General features: G+C 35.3%; 1 protein-coding gene across 18 annotated transcripts in view; it reads left to right on the top strand.

Annotated features, from left to right (window-relative positions):
- AFDN (afadin, adherens junction formation factor) overlaps positions 1 to 26,284 on the top strand; it is a 112,886-nt gene that overhangs the window by 54,681 nt on the left and 31,921 nt on the right. For 14 of the 18 annotated variants that reach the window (XR_013773507.1, XM_079299291.1, XM_079299301.1 and 11 more), the window contains 10 exons: positions 2,133 to 2,194; positions 3,066 to 3,271; positions 6,991 to 7,011; positions 7,754 to 7,899; positions 10,155 to 10,249; positions 12,321 to 12,586; positions 12,890 to 13,033; positions 14,191 to 14,389; positions 15,864 to 15,967; positions 17,428 to 17,514. Coding sequence is in view for 17 of the 18 variants with exons in the window: in XM_079299291.1 (XP_079155417.1) it covers positions 2,133 to 2,194; positions 3,066 to 3,271; positions 6,991 to 7,011; positions 7,754 to 7,899; positions 10,155 to 10,249; positions 12,321 to 12,586; positions 12,890 to 13,033; positions 14,191 to 14,389; positions 15,864 to 15,967; positions 17,428 to 17,514 (1,330 nt within the window). In the remaining variant the exon portion in view is untranslated. The remainder of the gene's footprint in view (positions 1 to 2,132; positions 2,195 to 3,065; positions 3,272 to 6,990; positions 7,012 to 7,753; positions 7,900 to 10,154; positions 10,250 to 12,320; positions 12,587 to 12,889; positions 13,034 to 14,190; positions 14,390 to 15,863; positions 15,968 to 17,427; positions 17,515 to 26,284) is intronic. The other 4 variants (XM_079299302.1, XM_079299293.1, XM_079299292.1 and 1 more) reach the window with 1 other exon arrangement.

The following is a 26,284-nucleotide window of genomic DNA, read 5'->3' as shown; positions in this document are numbered from 1 at the left end:
TACTTCAGCTTAGATTCCTAATGTGCGAAGCTTAATTAGAGAGTATTTCTTTTGTGTGTTTTTTGGGGAAAGAGGAAGATTCTTCAGGGGATAGAGCTAGATGATCTTCAAGGGCCCTTTCCAACCCAGACTGTCCTATGAATCCATGATTTGTTGGGAACTCCTATTAGGGTAGTTAAATAGTTGATTACTGCATCAGTTCCTAAACAACTAATTTACAGATTAAATTAACAATTTTAAAAGAATATTTTCATTTAATTTGTCTCTTATGGCAAATTTTCAGAAATCTGTAATAATCTTGCATTAATATCAGGTCTCATTATTCATGACACATTGTCTCTCATTGGCTGGGAATCCAGTTCATCTGTTTGTGATGAAACTGATCAATATAATTTTGTTCTAAGGAAAATAAAACAAATCATCAGCTGAAATCTGTCACAGGTTTACTAAGCAGTTTGCTAAAAGATTTCTCTTACTACCATTCCTATAATGAAAGATAAAAAGTTTCTGTAGTTGAGTTTTAAAGTGCTGTGTATTAATAATTTTTCTATGAAAGTAATTCCATCAGTGAAGATGGTACACTTTTCACAGTGTGGAAGTAGTGACAAATTAGTTGATTTTAAATTTATAGCAATAAAAAGACACAAAATATTACGATTTATACACCAGCTGTGTGCTTTTCATAAAGACAGCATGCTGTCATGTTAAAAATGTAACTGAAATGACAGAAATTTGTGTACATACTGACATGCTGTTCCTGCTGTTCCTTAACTATCAACTCCCCAGAAATGGGATTTGCTCAGCACTTCTTATAATAAAGCATTATCTGCGTGGCATAACCTGAGTTCTCTGCTGGTTTAAGGTTTTGCAAGTTTGTAAAAAAGCAAGCAACCAAACAAACCTCCACCAAAGTACAAAGATACCTCAGATGTTCGGATTCCATATGCTAAAATTTAGTTTTAGATTTTTTGACATCAGCCATCAAAATTATATTGTGGATTTTTACTACTGGAGATAAGATACTGAAAGCCTTTATTCCCTTATCTCTTCCTTGTGGCATAACTAATAATCTTGAGGAGAATGAGGTTAATATAATTATATTACATTCCTTTCTTTATCAAAGTTGTCAGGCAAAGTAGAAAGCTCTTTGTTGTGTTACATGTGGTTAAAATGGTTATTGCATGCAGAAGATCTTAAGCTTTTACACATTTCCTAAAAATAGGTGCCCAACTGCAGAGAACAGCACAGGTAATGCCTTTGCTTAAGGCAATAATGATGGCTGGAAATCAGGAAAAGACCTCTTTTCACCCAGTGTGTGGTTGGGCACTAGAACAGTCTCCCCAGGGAAGTGGTCATGGCACCAGCTTGATGGAGTTCCAGAAGCATTTGTACAATGCTCTTACACATATGCTGTGAGTCTTGGGGAATCTTGTGCAGGGCCAGGAGTTGGACTGAATTATTCTGATGGGTCCCTTCCCACTCAGGGTATTCTGTGATTCTGTGAAATACATAGGTAACCTTTAGCAGGCACCAGGAAAGTCAAATCTCTCTTCAGTTTTCTACTCTGTGATTTCTCTGATGGGTTCTGGTAAGAAACAGCTCTGCAGTCAGTTTCAGTGAGGACAGTTCTGGGGCTGATTGCCGTTTCTTAAGTGTAGCAACAGCTAGGTGGGGATAGGGCCTGGGTTTGACCTTCTTTCCCTCTTTACCACAAAAAAGAATAAATAGGTTGACTAAGTCTTCATAAATTTTGAGGACATAAAAGGCAGCAAAGTACATTTGTTGTAACCAAGCTGATGTTTCAGGCAAAACTTCATTCAATTTCTTTCATGTAACCATGAATAATTTGTAATTTGAATCCTGTCAATGGCAGATGTCAAACTGATCCTATCAGTCTGCTGTGCAGTGCACAAGAGAGTGTTCACTGATATCACAGACTCCACAGTTCAAGTCTGTATTTTTATCTGTTTTATTCCTGGCATATACAGCTTGAATGATTCTAAAGGAAAGGTAAAAAAAGGGTTGTTCTCTGAAAGGCTGTTGTGTCAATATTTGGAGCCAGTGTATTTGGAGAAATATGTAATTTTACAACATGTGGATTTTTTGTTTCCATTTTTCTCATCTTTCTTTAGATCTCAGGATAATCATGGACCAGAACTGATACTGCCTGCCAGTATTGAATTCAGGGAAAGCTGTGAGTAAATTGTGAAGTTACAATACTAACCTGTTAATCCATTCTTCTATACTGTGATATTTCAGTCAGTTAAAAAACTTAAGGGTGATTTAAGTAAACATTGAAACTATGACTATATAGATGCTAGACAGTCTAGTAGTATAACTTGTTTTGTTGGGAGGATGAACAGATACTGTAGATATTGAGGCATGTTCATGCATATCATAATTCTCATTGCATTTCAACTCCTTATCTCCAGATACTCAGATTAAACATGAAAAAATTTTAATCCCATCTCTTCAACAGTATCTTGGGTTCATTGTCTTCTATATAGTTCTCTATGCCTTGTGTAATAGATAGCATCATGTTCAAAATCAGTTTTTTATAAAATCTGATTAGATTTACATTGTTACTTAGAGTTTAATTTTTTATTACCTTGGTCCCCAGGTTTTTAAAGCGTCCGATCTAGTAGAAAAATAACATACCAGAGATAGTCCATACTTCAGATATTAGAAACTAAATAGATTTGTGAGCAAGCAAAGATTTTTTATTAGTATGAGAGCTTTGTTGCTGTAGAATGTGCAAAAGAAATCATCCTTTTTCCCGTTCCCTTGAAGACATAAATTTTCATACATAGTACACAGGAAATAGTACAGAAATGTTTCCCAGTGATCATCTATTCTGGCTTTATATAAAAGTGTTTTGTTAGTGTGTCTAACTAACTGTAGTATATGAAAGGCAACTCAGCGTTCAAATTCCTGTAAGTTACTCCCTCTTCGTCTACTTTTCCCAAAGAAAATCCTTTATGCCTTATGTTATGAAATTGTTTTCTTTTGTTTTCTTTCTGTCTTTGGATTTACAACATGCTGTTTCTTCTCCTTTTTGTCTACAGCTGAAGATGCCTTCTTATCTGCCATTATAAATTACACAAATAGCTCAACAGTTCACTTTAAGCTGTCACCAACGTATGTTTTGTATATGACATGTCGGTATGTATTGTCCAGCCAATACAGACCTGACATCACTCCTGCTGAGCGTACTCACAAAGTCATTGCAATAGTCAACAAGATGGTGAACATGATGGAAGGAGTAATACAGGTGAGTTACTCTGCCAAAATATGTCAAGAGAATTACCTACATTTTGTTGATAAACTAGCAAACTCCTTAGCCTTTTTCTTAGTCTGACCCTTAGCAGTAGTTGATTAAACAGTAATACCTGCTTTTACTGCCCTTATGGAGGGGTTTACCTGCATTCACTGCTTTTATGTCAGTGAATAATGTCAGTGGTAAGAAACTCTCTCCTGAGCAATGAGGGAAGTTGGGGAGTGGCTGTTGCTCTGAAGATTGTTCTCTGACAAGAGGTGACTTTTCTACAAGGTAAGATCTTTGCAAACGTTTCTGGCTGTGAACCCTTGTAAAACAAGTTGGATTGGCTTATTAAAGAATACTGAAGAGGTAGCATTTGTTTGCACTGATTGATACTTGTACATATTATAAAGGATCATGACTTAAATTTTGACCCTGTTATTTTACAACTTTTGTAACCACGAAAATGGTTGGACATCTTGAACATAAAACTGGACATAAAACTTGGTTGGACATCTTGAACCAAGCTGACACAACTGCTTTGTAAAGCGAAATACAAGTTCTCAAATATTCCAATATTTTATATGTAGTCTGACACTCTTGCCACTGTATCTGTAAGATTTCTACAGAATCACAGGGGGAATTCTATTTTGTGGAGAAAAGAAGGATAAGATCCACTGGGTTGTCTGTGATATTAGACAGTAGCTTGCATTGATAAAACAGACTGGCTGTTTTCTCAAAAAGGAGTGCTAGTTCATGTATCCTCAGTAATTAATTAATTAAACTTCATTGTCTGCAGGTTTTTCTCAGAAGAAAAATTGAAATTTGTTTCTGTATTTATTAAAATAGATGTATTTGTTGCAAATAGTTCTGCCAGACTAGTGGCAAGGACCCTGCTACACTGAGTGCTATACAGACATAAAAAATGTGTCAGTCCTGCTTTAGACAATTTACAATACTAGTATTACACACAGCTTGATTAAGGCAGAGTAGGAAAATAAATAGGAGTGGTATGAAACTCAAAGCAAACCAAAATTGTTCAGCTTCTGTTCAGGTTTTGGAAAGATTTAGTGAAGTTTTCAGCAGGAGAATGTTAGCTCTAGACATCTGAGTAATCTTATACAACAGGCTCCCACCTTTCATAAGAAGGATGGGGAGGAAATGCTGGTGTTGAGGACACTTTGCAGTAAGAAAGTAAGATTTGCCTTCTGTATATATTCCAAAGTTGATCAGAGACTGAACAGCAGTTTGTTTTTGAAGTGAAGAACTAGAGTATTGCTTTGAATGTTGATGTCAGTCATTTGAATCTTCATGTCACAGTCAGTAGTCAATGGATATTTGGTAAAATTGAAATGGTATAAAAAAATTAATATCCAGGCTCTTTTATTTAAAAAAAAAAATTAAAAATCTGGCTGTGGAAGAGAGGAGATTGTGGATATAGGGGAGAAAATGAACTGGTAAGAGCCTGCACATAAGCAATTCAGGGGCTGGAATGGAAAGTAAGCAGAGGGTAGGCTTCAAGGGTAGGCTAAACTGGAAGTTTCAGGTCTGAATCAAAGAAAGTGACTCACTTTATATAACTAAAATATACTAGTTATAAAGGACCTAAAAAGACTTGTAGTGACAGAGGTATGTCCTGTGGGAAAACAGAGAAAGTTTTCTATTCTTAGTCTTGAATGGCTAGTGAGGTGTCTTCTAGAAGATCCTAGGGGGGTGGACTCCAAACATCAGTTTGATTTGAAAACAAATCAAAGCTATAAAGTAGATTATCCTATGAAAATGTTCATTAACCACACTAAGAAGGGCTTCCCAAGTCACATGCAGCCTTATGATTGTAAGCAAATGTATTTTCTATAATCCTGCTAATACCATTACAAAACTGTTAAACCCAACAGTTTGTTTGGACTGTCCTTTGTGAAAGGCCTTTTTTACAGCCTTGTAACTTCAACTGCAATCTAATCTCCAATTTAAATTTTAAGAAACACATCAGCAAAGAAGCAGTGTTTGTGGTTTGTGAAAGATCTTGCCTTGTTGCAAGAAATAAACTGAAAGGAGTCAGATGTTGCATAAAAATTGGGAGGAGGTTCATTAAAATGTCATGGTGATGGAACCACAGACAAGGGGGGAAAATATACCTGTGACAAAAGAATAAAATTTCAGTGAATTTCAAGATTAATAGACAGAAGGCAAAGAAATGCAGCAATTCTAATGACCAGCAAAATGTCTTTAGCTTGGACCTGTCTTAGTGGAGTAGAAACAGTACAAGCTAAGTCAAATTACTTCATCTAAGGTGTAACATAAATGGTTATGTTTATGATCACAGTCAAATTACCACATAATATGTTGTATCACAATAGATTTTTGTGTGTGTCAATTGGAAAGCATTCCTGCACTGAAGGGGATCTGTGGTGTGAGAGACAGAGAAAAATGACAGGGAAGGGAAGAGAGGCACCCAAAACAGAAGTAATGCAAAGGTGCACAAACTCTTGTGCTTATTGTGGGAGTAAGTTAGTGGCTGAGATCCTAATTTTACTTGCCTAGATCAGAAAGCTGTCAAGTCTCTTTGTGAAGTTACTCAAGAAATACTTGCTAACAAATTTAATCTGTGACTTCTTATGTAATATTTGTATCGAAATATTACAGATGACTTTATATGAGGTAGGTATGAAGTAGGAGAGGTCTATGAGAAGGCTCAGTGCTTTCAATAAAAAAGAAGGATTAGAAATTTAGTTCATATTAAAAAGCCTTTTTTTTTTGTATCCTTATTTTTTTTCCCCAAATCATTCTGTGGCATTTTTCATTCTTTTTAAATTTTAACATTTGTTTACAGAAGAAGCATTTCCTTTTGTTCTGTGCCAACACATCTTCATTCAGTTACGAGTACTTGGGTTGGAAAGTGGGAGGGAAAAAAAGCAGCAATTTGGTGTTTTGAGCATAAACTAAAATTAAAATAATAATACCTCAAATATTTGCATCTAAGCTCACTGTGTTGCAGGTGGGGGAGAGTGATCTGAACAGAAAGCAAAAAATAAGAGCTCAGTTCTAAATAATCAGACAGACACCTGGTGTGTTTTTTTTTTCTTTTAATTCAGCGTAGCTTTGTATTTACTAACATTTAAGAAACTTAGTGTGGTGTATTTCATTTGACTCTTCTGTTGTTTCAAACAATCTTTTTGTTCTTTAATTGAAAAGTCATGTATTAAATCTGTCTTTGGTGTTCTGTGTATTTTGTTTGCTTTTGAATGTTGTTGTTTGGTTGTTGTTTTTTTTTTTTTCCTTTTTGTATGGGGGGGTTTCTGTTCCCTCTTTGTGTGTGTTTGTATATTGTCTCTATTGCAGCAGTGTGGGCAAATGGTTCCCAGGATCTGTTGTTCAGATGGCTGGTTACCCCATTGCCTGCAAAAATTTCTGCAATAAACAGGTGTATTCTCTGGCACACTGAGCATGGAATAACCAGTCTGGGATGGCAACTATTTTAAGGCATTAATTCTTGAATTAATTGTGACATGTAGGCACTTCAGTTTGTAGCTGTTGTGCTACTGGTCTTATTAAAATAATTAATTTTTTAGAAGGAGCTCAGTTGTTTCATAGCTACTGATTAATGCATCTGTGTATAACTGTGAACATGTGTTGTACCTTCATATTTAGTGTTTGATTTCTAAAGCTTTCATGATTGTTCACAAGTTTCTTTCTTCTATTCTGTTCGATTTCCTTCGTCCGTTTTTCTCCAGGAGGTAGACCAGGTTGATCAGGTAGGATATATTTGCTGGGAACTGATCCTAGCTATGTTGGCTTAGCTCAGTTTCTCATGCTGCTTCCATATCAAAATACAATACTCAAACAACTGGACTTGAACAGTTCATAACACTCATTCAGCAACTGGAACATGCAGTACTAAAATCCTTTTTTGACTTTGCAACTTTTACGGCATTCCATAATTTCTGCTTAACGCACTTCAATGTGGATATGAAATGACCAAAGTTCTTTTTCTTCCCTTTATTTTCTTTTTTTGTTGTTTGTGGTTCCTATTCTTTGGATTTCATCTGAGGTTGCCTGGCCTGGCATTTGTGGTCGGGAGATGGTGAGATAGATCAGTACTTGATACTGAATCACATGGTATCAAAGCCAGTGAGCGCAGTATCAGCGTGGCAGTGGGCGGTAGTGAATATGCGCTTAAAAGTGCACAGATTACCAGATACTGCATCTGCTAAGCTCTTAGCACTGTGTAATTAGATGCTTACACTGTGGCTTTCATTGATATGGCTATTGGCAATTTATTAGCATTTCATGTGTTCAGTGAACTTGTTAAAATTGACCTCAGTAGTTACAGAAATTGCTGTATTACGTACAAACATTTTGCAAATATCTGGTATCTGAGAGATGTTTGGTGAAATGGGAAGAGGTACTGGTCTATCTTTTGGAGCCCTTTTAAGCTGCCATGCTTTATCAGAAAATTATTTCCCTGTATTATTTCTTGCTTCTTTCCACTTGCAGAAACAGAAGAATATTGCTGGGGCCCTTGCCTTTTGGATGGCAAATGCATCTGAACTACTCAATTTCATAAAGCAAGACAGAGATCTTAGTCGAATTACTGTGGATGCACAAGATGTTTTGGCGCACTTGGTTCAAATGGCATTCAAGTAAGGCTATCAAACTTCTGTCTCAATTACCATTTTCTCTGTTTCTGTGATTTATAGAACAGCTTCACATTTCTGCTGAATTTTAGATATTGCAGTAATGTCCTTTGTATATTGTTAAATATCTGAGAGGTAAACTCAGAAGAATGGCCTACACTTACTTCTACAGGCAGACACCCTGTTTTGTGAATATGGATCACTGAGTTGTGCACAAGTTTCATCTGTTAGATGATGTTGTGATAGTTGAGGCTACCAATGAAAATTTTAGGGAAATTTGTGTTGATTGCTTTCTCTTAATTAAATGTGAAATTGTGAAGAAAGGTTAGTTTTGCTGTTAGTTTGTAGATACATAGGCTTAAATATTCCTGGGTCTTTAAAGTACTGAATCTCATGCTCTTTAAGAGCTTCTAAGTATAATCTACTTTCATAATTCTCATAAATAGCAATTTGCACGGTGGTTTTTTTGCACAGATTTTTCTTAGAAAAGGAAGGGCAGGTTTTTGCTTGGAGTAAAAATCAAGCTATGCTTGTCAGCTCAGCCAATTACAATACTGATTAAAGGAAAAATTGAATTAAATATCCTAATGGGAAGGGAAACCCTCAAAGGAAGATGTCCTTGAATAAAGATAACAATATTGGTTGAGCACAGTATTAATCAAAAAGAAAGGCTTGATTTTTGTTTATATTCAGAATATTTTCTCCTCTCTGAGCCACTACTGAACAAGTATTTCTCAGGAAATTTGCAAATCAGAAACTAATGTTTATAGAACTCCCAGTGTACCTTGGGTGACTTAGACCCAGCCTACTCCCACTTGCTGGATGACTGGTTTAAGTGTAATATTTTTATTTTTCTATAATATGAAATACTGTATTGCATGCTCTTTTTATACTGTGACAGGACTGGAAGACCTAACCATGGTTGAGCAGTTTAGCTTTGAGGGGCTGTTTCTCAGAAGAGCAGTATGTGTCGTTTCTGAAATCTTGTCATTGCTTTCTGTACTTTCGAAAGGTTTCAGGGGAGCACCAGAGTCCTAGTGGATTCCCACAGATTCTTTCTTTTTTCTCTGTTGGTAAATTTTGGGCAAGTAGGGTATAGCAAATAGCTATTTTGACAAAGTCTTATATTTTTATAGCATCTCTAAATCACTACTTGTTACTTAAGCTGTGCCTTTTTCCACAGCTCAGTATCTTGAGTTAATGGGTTAAAATAATGGCCTGCTACTTTAATTGGCAAGGTAGTCAACAAAGACAGAATATTGCTGCAGCTAGGAAGGAATAGTGCTGTATTTCTCTCTATATTATGAACAGTCTGGAGGAAAAATTATTCTTGAATTTTAGCTGTGTGGATTTTCCCTAAGTATAGTGTAACATGGCAGATTCCAAATGCATGTATTAAACTTCTGGAGCCCCCTGGAATATATACTTAGAAGGCAAATAAAAAAGCACAACTGAAGCATGAACTGAAAGAAGTCTGCTGTGAAGATGTCACTTGATAGTAATTGGCATCCTCCAAGACTGGTTGAAATTGCCATGGATTTAATTTCTAGCAATTGTGGGTATTTCATTAAAAATGTTTCCAGTGAAATGAAGGGGGAGTTTTAAAAAGCCATGAAACATTTTCTTGTATACATGTGTTTACAATCTGATTCTTTTTTAGTTTCAATTCTTAACAGAAAATGTATAAATGAATTAGCAAAAGTGGAGTTAAAGAGAATGTTTAATAATTTGAAGAGAAAGGATACTAAAATAGATTTTCATTTCAGGGTAGTTAAAGATTAGAAAAATAAAAGAATCAAAAAATTTCTCACACAAAGCCCTAGGGCCATTTCAGGATTTTTCTGTGTTGGGTCACAACATGAATTTTATTACTATTTTTTATCACTATTGCTGGATTTTAAAACAAAAAAAATGTATATCTGTTTGGAATAAAATATTTTTGCAAATGTATGAAAGCCAAAATTGGCCTGACAGCAATCTCTTCGTGTTGCATGTGACAGTCTCTTACCAGTGTGGTAGCAATATTGCATGTAAATGTCTGTTTAGCTTGTTCCCAGGCAACCTATTTCTTTGTCCAACATTTCTAGGAAATTTTTTGGGAAAATTGGTCTCTCAGGCCTTTTAAAAAGTATTATTTGTTTCACATTCATAAGACATAAATTTCAGGAAAATTTTAATTTGATAGAACTCTTTTCTTTCGAACTCTTTGTAATGAACATATAGAGGATTTAAAATTCACTTTTGTCCCCATTTCCTTCCAGGTACCTGGTTCATTGTCTGCAGTCAGAGCTTAATAACTACATGCCAGCATTCCTTGATGATCCAGAAGAAAATAATCCTCAGAGGCCTAAAATAGGTTAGACTACTTGATCTTTGTGTCTTCCAAACCATACCATTAATTGTTAAGAAAAAAATCTATTTATTACTAGTGGTACTACATTTACAAGTTACCTTAACCCCTGAGAATTATTTGGATCAATTTTGTACGGATGATTCAGCTCCCTGCTGAGTTTAGTCCCTTAAATCTGTATCCTCCTTGTGCTGAGGATTCTGAAGCAGGATGCTGTGCTCCAGACACAGTCTCACAATGCTGAATGCATAGGAAGGATTGCTTCCCTCTCTCCCTCCAGCTAACTGCACTGCTGCTGACTAAATAGCTTAGTGTGCAACTGGATACCTTTCAAGCAATGACACACTGTTCAGTTACATTTAACTTGATGTTTATTAGGATCTCTCCATAATTTTCATCAGGGTTGTTTCTGTCCGGGTGATGCCTGTGCTGTTGCAGAGACTTACTATGTCCCACATGCAGAACTTGGCAGTTGCCTTTGGCTGCATGAAGTCCCTGTCAGCCCATTTCTCTAGTCTACTGAGGCCCTTGTGAAAAATACTGCTACTCTTTAGTGTATCAGTATTTTGCCCCCTCTTGTTATCATCTGTGAACTTGCTGAGAATGTGCTCCATCAAATTGCTCAGATCAATAATTAAAGTAATTAATTAATTAAACAGTATCAGTCTCACTTTAAAACATGAGGGAAGCCACTAATCCATGATTGCCAGCTGGATATTGTATCTGCAAATTTACCAAGTCCTATGGTCCCACCAGTTCTCTCTGTGTCTTGCCATCCGTTTATCCAGCCCTCACCTCGGCAGCTTCACTGTAGCGATGTTACGGGAGAGCCTGAGCAGGAACCTCCCAGCTACTAAGGTCAGGCTGACTGGCCATGTAGATTCCTGCCAGGGCTCCTTGCCATGATACTTGAAACACGATGCTTGCTTCACAGCAATGAACCTTTCTGGGCTGTTCCTGTCCACCAGAGCACCCTGCTCAATGTGTGCTATCACCCTGCATCTGTAATCCTGGCTCAGTGACTGTGCTCAGACTTCTAGTGCCTCAATAATTGAAGGAAAAGTGATCTGCAGATCAATTAAATAGAGCATTCTGTTGAACTATGAACAGTGTTTATACAACTTTCTTAACACTTTCTGGTATTTAGGTATTAAGCTTTCTGTTCTTGCTTCTTCTCCTACATTGAACCTTTAAGGAGGACTGAAGATGCACTGCTATGTTTGTAGTGCCCTGTATTGTGAAAGTACTTCTGGGGGGGACAAACCTAGGAAATGTAACAAACTAATACTGGAATACAAAGTAGATGCTGTTCTTATTTCAGTTATTTTTGAGCTGCCTTATAGATTTCTTATAACCTGCAGACATTTTTTTCAGACACAATCCTGCGTTTCAATTCTAAAAAAACTAATGGTCTCTTCAAAAGAGATTTCAGATTAAAAGTATTGCTTATAGGAGACCTGGAGATAAATGTGTTGCTTCCACTAGGAATCATATGAGGGTGTTGGCTTTTGCTGATAGACGTCCCTGTTGTCTATTAGGTAATACTGCAAGGGAGTAATTGGAAAATGATATTTTGAATTATGTTTTAAAAATACGATGTGTAAACAGAAGGTGCATTCTATAGTTTAAATGCGTCATACAATGCAAATAACTTCTGCTGAAATTTCTTGAGTACAACTTGATACTTAGAAGAAGCTGTGGAATAGTTGGAATATGCATTTGAAACAGCATAATATGAAGGTTGCAACTTGTTATAAAAACTAATAGAAAAATTACTTTATTAAAGTGAGGATGTGATTTAAATGTCAGGTACAGCCAGTTATTTACTGTTATTTATGTATGATAAATATTTTCCCCAATAATTTATTTTTATTTCAAGGGTTACATTCCACCTAGCATTTTAATGTTGCACTATCTTCAAAATCATGAAGCAGTAAATGTATTTCGGAAAGATTGTGTAACTTAAATACATGTAGGTTCTTCATAGCCTGACTTGAGTGTCCTTGTGTTGTTTCCCCTAATCCAGGTGTACCCTGCAGTTTGTGAACATGTGTGACTTTCTGTTTTATCTTTGTAGATGATGTGCTGCATACCTTGACTGGAGCCATGTCCCTGTTGCGACGATGTAGAGTGAATGCTGCTCTGACAATACAGCTCTTCTCCCAGCTGTTTCATTTTATCAACATGTGGCTTTTTAACAGATTAGTTACAGCCCCAGATTCAGGGTTATGTTCACATTACTGGGGAGCTATCGTTCGCCAGCAGCTCGGCCACATTGAAGCCTGGGCAGAAAAACAAGGTTTAGAATTGGCTGCTGATTGCCACCTGAGCAGAATAGTACAGGTGGGTGTATTTGTGATTAACACTTCTCACATGTTCATATATTCAAAGAGAATATTTGCCTCTGTTGTGTTCCTGGAAATAGCATGTGGACGAGTATAGGTCATGTGAATTAGTATTAATTCATCTTTTGGTACAGGAGAAGCATTTAGTGTTTGTTTGGGGTGCTATTTATGTTGCTTCTTTTACAAATCTGCTTTCTCTTGTGCTCTTCCTTTCTCTTTTCCTCTTAAGAGCATTTAGACATAAGGCTTAAGTTTTATTCTGGTTTGAATTTGTCATCTGGGACTTTTTTCTCCCCTCTAGGCAACCACATTGCTCACCATGGACAAATACTCACATGCAGATGTTCCAAATATTAACAGTACTTGCTTTAAGCTAAATTCTCTGCAGCTACAAGCTTTGTTGCAGAATTATCACTGTGCTCCAGATGAACCACTAATCCCAACAGTAAGTCTCTTCTATCATTCATTGTGCAGTTTTAACATACCTAAGATAAAAAACCACCCACTATGAGTAGCTATCTTATCTTTGGTGGATATGCTTCACTGACTCAAGCAAGATGTAAACAAAAATCTCTTACATTGACTTGGAAAGGAAGGTACCATTCCATGTTGCACATATTCAGAGAGGTGTCACTGCATCTTACAGCCTATGTCATGAAATACAGAAAGGTAATACAGAAAGGTACTAGAAGAGAGAACAGAGCACCCCTAAAATCTGCTTCTTTGTAAGCAGAACGTCCAGAGTTTGATCATCTATAGCAATCAACGAAAAGGATCAGAAACACTATACTTTTTGACATGTAGGATGTAAATATCCAGGGATCCCTTTATACAAGCTGTAGCCACATTGTCCTTTGATTAACATATTGATATCTGGAATTCATATGTGTATATATATGTATAATGCTGCTTCTGAGATATTTATGATATTTATGATGACTGACTGTTCTATCCATGGCAGAATTCAAAAGACAGCCATGTTCCTTGCAAAATTGTAAAAAACACTCTTTGGGCAAACTCTTGACAGTTCACTGAACTCAAAAAAAACCAAAAAAACAAAAAAAAAAGGTAGTCAGTCTAATATATATATATGGCTGAATGCATTGTCTACCAAGTTCATCTTTTTTTAACTTTGGCTACATTTGTTTATTAGGTCAGAAGCACTAATACAACACCTCCAAAGGTGTTGGGGGAATGGAAGGACTTGTACCTTGGAGATGTATTTATGATTGGCTACCAAACTTAAAAGTCTTTTGCTGAAGAACATAACTGACATTGCTTCTTTACGCATAGGTGGAATTCCATAGCTGCTTGGTTTATTATTACTATCATTATATGAAAAACATGCACCACAAGTTTGGAGAACAATGAAGTTAAAATAAGAGCTTCTGTGTCATTTCTAATACAATTATATGTGGGATTTCATAAAATAAAGCAATGCAGTGTACTGACTGTACATAACAGAGCCAAAGTTTTGTATCTGGTAGTTTATTTTTCAAATTGATTTTTCTTGCAATCTTTAACATCTTCTTAATGTAAGTTTTTTTTAACTTATTGAAATGATCCCTTTGTAGTAACAATGTCTTTCTGCCTTCTGTCCAGGAATTGATAGAGAATGTAGTAACTGTTGCAGAAAATACGGCTGATGAACTTGCTCGCAGTGATGGCCGAGAAGTCCAGCTGGAAGAGGATCCTGACTTACAGCTACCTTTTCTTTTACCAGAAGATGGCTATTCCTGTGATGTTGTCAGAAATGTTCCAAGTGGTTTACAAGAATTTTTAGATCCACTTTGTCAAAGAGGTTAATTCTTTTGTTGTTTTACAATGATCTGTGCAGCAAACACAGAATGCAAATATATTTTAATTAAGTGTAAGCCACATTTTCTTTGTGTATGATTCAGTCTTTTTATACTATGTTCTTCAAGTGTTTTCTTTTGCAAGCCATTAAAATCATTAAGGCTTTTTTAATCCTTACCCTTTTTCCCTGTCCTTTTCTTTCACTTTCAAGGTTCTACATAAGCAGTGCTGAGTTACTAGGCCTGGTGAAACATTGTTTTGCCTTTGCTCCAAAACTTCTTTAGATTTTTAAAATTAATGTGAATTGAATAGTTAATTTTTTTTTTTTAATTTATTTTTTTTTACTCATCAGCTGCTTCCATGTAACATTAAAAAAATCCCATGAGCTTAAAATAGTTCTTTCACTGTCGATCATGTAAGAACTTGTGGTTTGGGCATTTGTAGTTCAACAGAATTTCAGAAGACAACTAGATGATAGATCTTGTGGTTGCATGAAACTGACTTAAACTTGCAAAAGTAAAGCAGGGGGTCTGTCTGAGCATTCACAGTAAATGAACAAGATAGAATCTTTATTTGGTGCTACTCATTTTTATTAGAATTTCTAAATTTTCTGCTTAAAAGCACTTAAAAAACTTGTACAGGAATGTCAAGGTAAATAAGAGGCTGTAGCAAAAGAGGCTGTTGAAAAACCAGACTCGCTGTATACTGCAGTGAACTTTTGCAATTGTTGCTTCTAACTTAGTTTATAGGAAAGCTGTATTCTTGCATTTAAAAGAAAAGTAGGAAACTGACTTGAAAGTCCAGTGAGTAACAGAGGATGTAGTTTTAAGACTAAAGGAGACTAGCAGAATAAATTCTTTAATTAGTCAGTATAATTCTGTTGCCATATAAGTGGCTGTATATTCATTATAAGTAAGGCTTTTTTAATGCATATGTTCAAAATTTTACTTTTTGGGTGTCCCCTAAATTATACTGAGGGACTTTTTGGAGTGAAACAGTGTTAACCGAATTGCTAAAGAATGATTTTTATGAGGAAGAGAATATCATATATTTGGATGGAGTGATTAATAATTTCTGTGTGATGTGTGTTCTCATTATCCCTGATTTAGGAGAAAATGTTGGATATTTCTGAACTGCTGTGACTTCTTTTTCAAAATTCTAGGAATTTTTCAAGTAGTTTGCATGCTAAAAGATGATCTGGTATTTCATTTCTCTTCTGAATCTGGTTGGTAAAAGCGATGTTTTGCAGTCCCAGAGTTTTCTATGAGCTTGCTGTATTTTTTAAAATAAGAGTGTTTCTCAGAAGCAACAGCTATAAAACTATAGGATTTGTAGGTACTAGCATAAAATTACAGCAAAGCCCATAATGGCATATGAGATATAAGATTTGAGACATTAATGGCTATAAAAAAGGTGAATGCTATAATTAATTTCATGGGAAAATACCATGACTTTATTAATGGTACTTTTTCTTTTAGGTTTTTGTAGACTAACACCTCATCCACGGTCACCAGGCACGTGGACAATATACTTTGAAGGTGCAGATTATGAAAGTCACCTGTCCCATGAGAATGCTGAGCTGGTAAGTATTAATTCAGTGAATAATTACTAACTGCAATCTTGGCAATACATTGAGTTTTACATGATCAGTTTTAGTCCTTATTAGGAAAAATAGGCTTCATTGTTAAATATGTAGTTCATCAGGGAATTGGTGCATTTAAGGAACTTTTTGGAGATTTTTTTAAAGTCACAATTTTTCTAGGCTGTAGCATGGTTATAATTTTCACATAAGCAAACTTTGTCATATTGGCCCAGTCTGAGAATAAACAGTGAATAAATTTCTTCTAAACACAGACAAAAATATATATGGACAGGGATCTATAAATAACTTATGAATGGAACTACAGGCTGCTTTTATTTATAAGTTGGCAGTTACCAGCCAAATATTCAGTATTAAATTCTATTTTAGTGCTTTTTCCTAAAAAAAACCCAAAAAAAACCACTTTAGTTTTCTTTTACATTATGCTTATTAAAAAGGGTCTCAGTTCAGTGCAAGGTAAGGGGTTTTTTTTTGTTTTTTTGTTGTAAGGGTTTGTTTATTTGTTTGTTTTGTGGTGGGTTTTCCCTGCTTGTCTGTTTGAGTATCAAAGTTACAGAATGGCTTGGTTTTGGAAAGATGGTGGCTTTATGTGAAATAATTTTTAGACCAACTAAACAGAAATAGTCATATTTTTAATCAGTGTTTTCAGCTTAAAAACTACTTGCATTTCTAATATTTTAACTCAATCAGAAAGTACTAATATTTTTTTTACTCTCCTTGGCTTATATTTTTACTTGCCATGGGCCTTGTGGAACTTGCAGTTATGTTTCAGTATGAATACAAGCTAATGTGCTCCAGTTGACATACTTCAACTAATGAAGATTATGATGAAAACTTTTTGAGTTGAGGAACTGGCAGTATTAAAAGATTTAAACAACAATTACTGAACATATCTAGGGACTCCATCTGTATCCAAGAGTATTCAGAAGTGAAATTTTTTGGAACTTTATTTCAAAGCTTTAACTCTGCCTTTGAAATTAATTGGGTTCTTAATAATTCTGCAAAGATAATATCTTCTAGATGCAGCACTAAAAATTGAGCTCTCTGTGTAGATCACCCTCACCTTTGTAATAGAGGCCTATGGAGTCTGAACTTCAGTTTTCATTAAAAGTTACTACAATTTTATAGACCTGTTGAATTTCCATTTGTGATTCATTAGTAATATCTTTACTGAAATAAAGGAGGAGAAACAATGAGTAGACCTCAAAGTTTCAGCAGTGTAGTATAACACAGGTGTAGTGCTTAATATGGATCCATCTTAATTAAATGTTAGATATTCTACTTGTAAAATAGATACCAGATATATTAGTTTGGATGTAAGACCTGCTGCTCTATCAAAGTAGTTTTGTTTGTAATGAACTATTTTGCTTAGTTACTTTCCTAGCCTGGAAGTGAATATGAACTTCTGAATTTTTTATTCTTTACCCTTTGTTGTTTGATAGGCTCAGCCTTTGAGAAAAGAACCTGAAATTATCACTGTAACACTAAAAAAACAAAATGGAATGGGACTGAGCATTGTTGCTGCCAAGGTATGGAAGTCAGTTTGTTTAAATATTATTGAAAAAAACTTCTGGTTTTATCAGCATACTGTGGAAGATGTTAATGAAAAAAGTCTGTTTCCCTTAAGTTGGTTGTGCACATTGTGTTGATCATGCTTTTATTCTGATTGAAGAATGTTTCTGTAAAATACAGAAAAGATGTGGACAATACATAAAAAATATGTAGACAATACACATGGAAACATAATATGGATGTAGTTATGACATTTCAATTGACCTCTGCTACAGGTTTATTCCATTTTTTCAGAGCCAAAAATCAGCAGTAGTGTTAAATGGAATTAATAAACAGGTGTATTTAGTGCTTCTGCTGAAAGTAAAGAAGTAAACACAAAGGATGTGTGTGTGGGTCAATTGATGACTAAGCAAAGCAATTAAAATATGTACATTAAAGTTTGAATACTTTCTGCCATGAAGACATCACTTTTTCTTTTGCACAGTGTAGAGGTGCAAGAATGGCTTCAGTTTTGTTTCTTTACAGTAGAGACCTACAGCATAATAGCCAAAATTGTGGGTGTATGCTGTAGCTAGTAGAACCACATAGTAATGTATAGAATGCACATACAGCTCCAGCCACCAGATGGAAGACTCCACTAGTTGGTTGGTTTTGCTGTATTAACTGAATCAAGTAGTAGACATAATCTTTTGAGTTTAAACCTTGTCATAAATTATGCAGCAGTGATACTCAAAAGTCTCTGTTGTGGTTATGTGGTGTACAATAGATGGAAGAAGTCTTTCCTAATGTCTCTTCACTGTGTAGCACATGAAACTTCTGAATACTGTGGTACTCCTTGGCACTGAATGCATGAACTTAAAACATGATTGTTTTAAGTTACCTCACATAGTTAATTGCTTCTAAACAGCCCTGGTTTTTTTATTTTCTTTTATTTTCTTTCTTTTTTTTTTTTTTTTTTTTAAAACCTCTCATTTCATAGTCTGTTCTTGAAATGGTGATCTTGTGTGGTATCAGCTTTTAAGAATTATTTCTGACATGTGTCAGGTGTGTAGTGCTAAACAATCAACAATCATAGAGGAAAACAGTTCAGGATCTGAAAAATGTAACTCAATATTCTGCTCTGATTTTAGTGTAGTGGGTTAATAATTTGAGAAGCAAATACTTGATTTTGACACTGGATTAAATATATATCAGATTTGACTGCCATCTGCATTTCTGTTGAATGTTTCAAAATGTGCCATGGAAGTAATTTTTTTTTCACTTTCCTCTGTGAAATCAAAGTTTTCATCTAGAGTGAAACAGCATGTTAGAAGGGGGAAAAGATTTCCTTTCTTATTGGAGCTGGCTGGCTTCTAGATGTTGATTTAACAACTGACATTTAGCTTCCATTAGTAGTATGTAACAGTGCTACTGTAAGCTTAATCTAAAAGTTTTCTACAAGTCATTTAATGCATTTCATGATTTCTTTATCATGATCAGTCATGGAAGGAAGAGTTTTCATTTGCACAATTGCAGAAACACTGATTCAGGAAGTCATATTTCGTCTTACTACTGTGTGCTGCCCTAATATTGGAATTCTGATATAATAACAGTTCTAAATCTTTGTCTGAAACAAGCAAGAAACAGATTATTTTAGTTTTGGTGTATGTACAATAGAAACTTCTGCTTAATATGAAGTCATCAGAATGTTCATTTCATATAAATGATCATATGCACTGTTTGAAACAAGTTGCTGTAGTAGTTAAGTAGGATTATTTTCAGGAGGTTCCACGTTCCTTACTGTGAGTTAATATCAGCATGTTTTTCCTGTAATAGGCTTCATTTTGAAAAAGAGTAAAGAAGAATACAAAGAATACACAAGCGTTAATTGTCTCAGTATGGTCAGAGCAGGACAGCTTAGAGAATTGAGTGAGTGTGACTGAGAAGCTGGGAAGGGTTGGTGCATTTTTTCTTTCCATTCCTTATATTATTATTTACTAGCAGTTTTTTTTCTACATGTCCTCTGTAGTATATCTTTTAGCAGCATAAAAGTTAAAATTCTCAATTTTAACTTTGAAGATGTAGGAGGAATTTCTATAGACTATTTGTTAAAATTTTCTAAACATTAATTGGATGGAATACCTGAAGTGAGAGGGAGAGACAAGTATGAGACTAGATGCAGATTTTCTAAACTTTCTAATAGCAAATGGTTGGCTATTAAGTGCTCATAAAATTGAAGAAGTGAAAGCTCATACTTTCAGAAACACAGAATTGCTGCTCCCCTGCACAGGAGCCTGGTTTGATTGCTTACCCAGTTGTGTTTATTGGATGATTGGTTTCTACAGTGCTTCAGAAGGGCTGCAGCAGTAGAAAATGCAGCTGGTCAACAGGCCCTGCTCCAACCAGTGAAGGGACAACCCTGAATGTTTAGCTTTTGTTAGGAAAACAGTTCTTTTCCTGTGATGGCACAAAATACTTGCTTTCAGTAACATGTTGTGAGAATATCTTTGCATGTCAATGCTGACCTGCCTTTCTTGTTATGAGCTACAGGGCTTCTCATACTTGTCACAGGCTTTGGATGAAGTTTGTTAACCTGCAGCTTGATGCTGTTCTAGAGGTGGGCAAAATGGGCAGATTCTCAGGGGATCATAAAGAAAAATAATACATGGACTGCTTTTCTTCCTTCTACCCATTGCAAAAAATGCATGCTTTCCTAGTAAATCTGTGTTCATCTCTGAGGAAACCTCTAAAAGTCAGTAATCAAATAACTGTTTATGTTTTTATTAGTTTTGAGGTTCCATTAGCTTAACCTCTATGCCAGTTAAGAGTTTCTAATAACAAAATTAGAAATCATACCTTAATATAATACCTTAACACCAAATGTTCCTAATTATCAAGTGATTGTTGCAGTCTCTTCTGTAATTAAAAAACAAGGATTGAAGTTGAAGCAAAGATTGTACAAGCAAAGATGGGATGCAATTGCATTGAAATGCTATGCACTTGCTTATTCTTATCATAGAAGTATCACCTTGGGATCCCAGGTGATTGCAAACATGTATACTTTAATGTAATTAAAACCAAAACAAAACCTGAAGAGGTGAGTCAAGGAGTATATGAAAGTGTTAGGTCCCTGGGGCACCCTGTCTTAGATCCTCCTCCCACCTAGGAGGGTAGGTAAAATGTTTAAGTGCATTACGTCTTTCACTTTCTAATCACAGCTACTCATACTTTGTTTAATTAGAAGTTTTAAAGGCATGCCAGGAGTGCCAGAGAGAGCAGATATTCAGTGCATCCCCTAATTCTCCTCACTTTGGTGTTATCTGAGGCAGGACAGCCCCTCTGAGCAAACATGTAGTAAGTGCATATGCTACATGCAAGCATAGCAGAGAAAACAAGTTTACTTATGAAACAGCTGTTAGCTTCCAGAGCAGTGTAAACAATGTAGTGCTTGTTTGGGTTTTGTTTTGTATTTTTATAAATTGGGAAAATACCTAACAGCAATTCTTAAACTGAATGCTTTAAACAAATTTTAATTTTTATTTAAAATTAAACTGTATAGCTTCATACATGATCCAGAAGAATAACTTGTTGTTTTGCCCTTTGGTAGATATTGCATATTTTCTTACAGTGATACTCTGTAGCTTTATTAGCAATAGCTTTTGTAATAGGTATATGGAAATGCAGTTGGTAGGAGTGGTCGGGCATAGGGAACAGGGAGCAGTGTTGCTTTTTGAGGTTGTGTGCAGACTTTGGTTGCTCTAACCCTGAAAGATGTTTTGATGTTAAAAGCTGCCAGACTCCCAACCACATTGTGGTTAAGTTTTTATGAAATCCAGATGATTTGGAAGCTGCGTGTGCATGCAGTTTACTTTAAAAATATATCACTTTTTTGGGGGCTTTTGCATGTGACTTCTTAGCCATCTGTGGGCCAGCACATTACTTCCTGTTTAATTTGGAGGTTTTTTTGTCTTTAGTACAAAAGGGCTCCCTTTTTGTTTTTTCTAGCAGTTTTTAGAGTTTAATAAAGCCTCTAAAGTAAATGGAAGTCAGAGCATAACTGATTACGTAAGAGTCTGAATATTGTATTGGTTATAGCTGGTGTTGATAAATGCTACACTGTGTCATAGCATCGGGCTCCGAGTTATCTTGATGGGTATCTTGGAAAATCCAGCAGACTAGAGCTGGTGGTTGCTGTTGAGGGCTGGAAGAGAAGTGGAGAATTGTTTTTTTTCTTTCAAGGATCTGTAGTCCCGGAGATCAAAATGTGGTTTTCTGTTGTTGGAAGAACAGAATCCATGGTAAGTCCGTTCAGGTTTCTGTTGGGACTGTTTTTCTCTGAAGTTTTACTATCCCTGTACTTTTTCCTGCTCTCTTGCCTGTTTAAACCTGCCAGTAGTTATTTGTTCATGTAGCAACTATGTAATACAGCATGCAGTTAAATATAGTCAGATGTTAGTAGCTAACTTCCTAAAATCTAGAAAGAAAAAACTAATTTTTTAGCTTGTTCTTCATATGTACTTCTGAAATTGCGGAAGTGACTATTAATGTTTAAAGTTTAAGGTGTAATAACTACTGTTTTACTGTGCCAGAGCATGAATAGCATGACCTGTGATCTGTTTACTTGTCATATTAGTTGGCTTTCATCCAGGTTCCTCTAAAAGTCTGTTTTCTTCTTATAAAATCTTAGTAGAATGATTAAAATAGATGTCCCAAACAGTGTAAGATTTTTAATACTATCTAGACCCTTCTGAAAAGACCAGAACTTGCATATTTGTTGCAGTTAGGGTGTCTTATTCAACACATTTGCAGAGGAGAGGCATTTAAATTTTGTTTAGGTTACTACTTCAGAAAAGAAAGGATTCCCATGTTCTGCAGGAATGATAGAACAAGTTTTGTTGATTAATCTTTGCATGCTGGTTATACTCATAAGTGTACTGTGATTCAGTTCTTTAAAGTATGGCACACTTCTACTTCTTGTCCAGTCATCTTTTAGTAGTATAAACAGAAAAAGTTACATTAATATATATACAAGGACCTTAAAATAGCTATGTGTATGGCCCCACTGACACGTTAATCAGAGTGTATTTTCTAGGATTTTTTAACAGCTAGTCAGACTAAGTAGTGCTTACTGAAATAGTATGAGAGGTGATAAGGTGTTTCTTTTTTACTACAAGCATTTTAAACATGAGTATGTCAGTTCAGCAGTAAGTACTCCAGGGAATGGACTTTCTGTTCTAAAAACAAATATGTAGCATCTTACTCATAAATAATTTGCATTATTTGTCAACCTTGTTTCTTCTTAAGGATAAGTTAAATGATTCTAAGTTGCTTTAATTTCTAAACCATTCTTGGTCATTTTCTATTTAGCAGTCGGTTCAAGGTATTAAATTTAAGAGGGTTTGAGACTACAGGAATATCAATTTTGATGTAAAATTTTTCTTAAGGTTTTTTCCTACAAATATTTTGGAGGAGAGCCATGTGGAGGGAAGAGGTTTAAGCTTTTATTCATTTTTTCCCAAAATGGAAAATTATGCTTATAGTTAATTATACTGGTAACAATATACAAATATGCATCTCTCTAACCTGTATTTGCAAATATAGACAGTCAATAGGATTTTTTTAAAAACTTTTTTAGCTTTTTACATGTGTTCCAGGTTCTAAGATTTCAGATACTTCAGTATTTGAAGTCTTCCTGTGACTGTGTTTTCTACGTATTTAAGGAAATTTTCTCACCTTTCCTCCCAGCATGAATTAATTGAAATGCTTCAGTAATAAGATTTAAAATTGTTTTGTGGAGATGTTTTTGTTGGTTTTGTTTTTTTGGTTTTTTTTTTTCAGTGTTCAGTACTAATTCACCTCAGTAGTCTAAAGTACTGCTGTTACTTTAATAGGCTTAGGGAAAAGGACCTTGGGGAAAAGACAGTATATAATTCTTATTTCCAGAACAGATTTCTCAGTCTCACAGAATAAAAATAGTATGTAGGCTGCCAGTTTAGTCTTCATCATTAGCAAATAAATAGCTGTGTGTTAGCAATTTGCCCAGTTTTTGTTGATTCCTACCTTCCAGCAGTTTTTGCTTAAATTTTGGTGCCCTGTAGATGTTGTACAAAATTTTGTTACTGTTTTTGTGTGTAAAATCTGAAGGTTACACCATCACAGTGTGATTGTTTTTCTCAGTAGCTGTGTGACCTAAGCTCTGCTCAAGTGGTGTGTGTTGTATCTTATTTATTTGCTCATATTTAGATTGATAAAGCAAATAGGTGACCTAGACATGTATTTTAGGCATTCTGAAAGAAAGTGAGTTTTAATATTCACATGCTATTTTCTCCTTGTATGCATGCCTGCTAAAAAAATTGCAGTGTGCATACACTGTAGCTAGAATTCCTGTAACAGATTTCATTAAATTCTAGCATTCTAATAACTTCGAAAATTCTGTTTAGATACATACTGATACAGCTCCTTTTTTGTTGTTGTTGGGGTTTTGTTTGTTTTTTGGGTTTTTTTTTTTTGTTTTTTTGTTACTTTTATTAGTGAAAAAGACTTTTGGAACTTGATATCTGTGATTTTTTTACTCCATGAGTAATACTCTCAGTTGGCGTAGAAATTTAGGAGCTTAATAGTATGTGTTAGTGTACACACTGATCCTGGATTATGTTGTATCCATTTGAAACTGCAGACCCTGCATTATGTGGAAGTTAATGCTGTGGGATTTTTAGATTGTAATTTATCCTTAGCTATAGAGGCAAGTGCAGAGATACAGGGTTGTTTTTTTTGCAAAATAAACTGCCCAGTATGTCTTGACTGTGAAGCCCAGTGCAGACATAATTAAGGCGAAACATAACATCAGAATTAACTTACCAAGGAAGAGCGTCACAGAACCTGCAGTACAACTTGTAGATTTGTACATAACTCTGAGTAGCCCGTAGTGTGTCAGTGCTCGTGGAGTATTTATAGCATATGTACATTAAAAAATTAACCCTTTTCTGGTGAAATAGAGCTCAAGCAATATAGTTTCCTTAAGCTCAGTGAACAATTTTTCCTTTGAAACAAAAGAGAAGTAGAACCAAACATGCTCATGTATTTAACCTCTTTTTTTTTTTTTTTAATTAAGAGGTCTTTTAATGTATTTGTACAATATCATTAAGTTGCAGCATTTATAATAATAAAGAAGGCTTATTTTTTCAGAAAGGTTAAGAAAGACTAATGAACAAAATTTGCTAAGTCTTTTACAAATGTTGTATATGAAACCTTTTGCATTTACCATTTTTCCCATTTCATGAGAGTAAGAGTAAATTAAGTTAAAAACTGTTGCATACCTAATTTCAGTCTTAGAATTAAATATTAAGCCACTTGCACTCCTGGAGTGCAAGAGAAATCACGCTGTTACAAATGTATGTATTTTTGTTTAGCACAAAAAATGCTAGGGCTCTTTTTGTCAGTGTACCTGCTATCCATGCTGAACCCTGTTAAATTCCTCAAACAACTATATATGCACAAGAGTACAGTAGAGTGTTACTTATTCATGCCATTTCATGAGGTCCATTTCAGAACATCCTGGGTTGTTCTGTGAGAAGCACATTTAGAAGATGAGAGTATATTCAGTTACTTGCTTTGTGTGCAAGTCAATCTAGATTGCAAACATTGTTTTATTAAAAAGTAACACATAACCCTTATTCCATTAACAACAGCAACAAAACTCTTCAGACTTTTCTCTTCACTCCTTTAGGGATTTCTTGTACATAGAGCATCTGGATACACCAGATATAAAGTTTCTAGATGTTGGATGTTTCAGAGGTTGGATGTACTGCTGCCAATCTGCATTTTTTTTTTCTCTAAGTAATAAGACTTTTCATGGTTTTCCCACTCAGTGCAATTTAAAGCTGCTGTGGAATTGGTCATAGCAGTTAAATGCTTGGTTTCTTTACCTGTTGAATAATCTTGATTATCACCAAAATTTGAATTTATAGTGCTTGCTTTGTTTAATTGGAAATATTTTGCCCACTTGTGACTGTACTTTGTCTAGCTCCAGAAGCATTTAGGTTTTGGCTGCTGACATGGAGGAATATGTGAGAAGGGAAAGCAGAAGTATGTTATATGTAGAGCATGGGTCAGTTTTAAAATTCTTTTTGAGTCAGGGTACAGCATGACTCAGTGCAGCTGTAGCCACAGCTAACATTACTTTTAGATACAGTAGGCTGGTTCACCTCATTTATATTTGAAAAGTATTTTCTCTAAGGATGACAGATTTCCAAAGTGTTTGCATTGGTCTTGAGGCAACACAGGCCTTAGTATTCTCTGACAAAGTGGGATTTTTCTGATTTTCAAGCCCAGAAGAGTTTGCCCTTGCTAGAGGTGGGACCAGTAGCTACAAAGTTGGCCCTTCTCCTGCCTCTGGGCCCACAGCAAGTAGTTCAGTGAGTCTTAGACTTAGTATGTTTGGTACCTAAAAGAGATAAAATATACTCATCCAGATGCAACCTAAAGAATGCACAAAGCTTTATGGAATGTGAGGTTTTGGGTGGTCAAAAGCCTTTGCTTTTGCCTCCTACAGAGTGAATTTGTAAATTGGCTGCATAGTTTAGTAAACTGTTATTTTTAAAAATGCTTACAAGCTTGGGTTATTTAATTGCTTCTAGACTAATTACTTGCCAGGGCAGTCAGAGTGAGACTTGATTCTGTTCCATAAACTTGCTTTCAAGGATGTTTATTACAACTTGCAAAGATCTTCTGTGTAAGTTTAAGAATCTCCAATCAGGAATTAGCTGATAAAAATCAGTCAAATCTGCTCTGGGTGTAGGCAGATAAAAA

Source organism: Erithacus rubecula (genome assembly GCF_903797595.1).
Source record: "Erithacus rubecula genome assembly, chromosome: 2".
NCBI classification, from domain to species: domain Eukaryota; kingdom Metazoa; phylum Chordata; class Aves; order Passeriformes; family Muscicapidae; genus Erithacus; species Erithacus rubecula.
The sequence above is the reverse complement of the archived record's forward strand: the minus strand, read 5'-3'. Positions and strand labels throughout refer to the sequence as shown.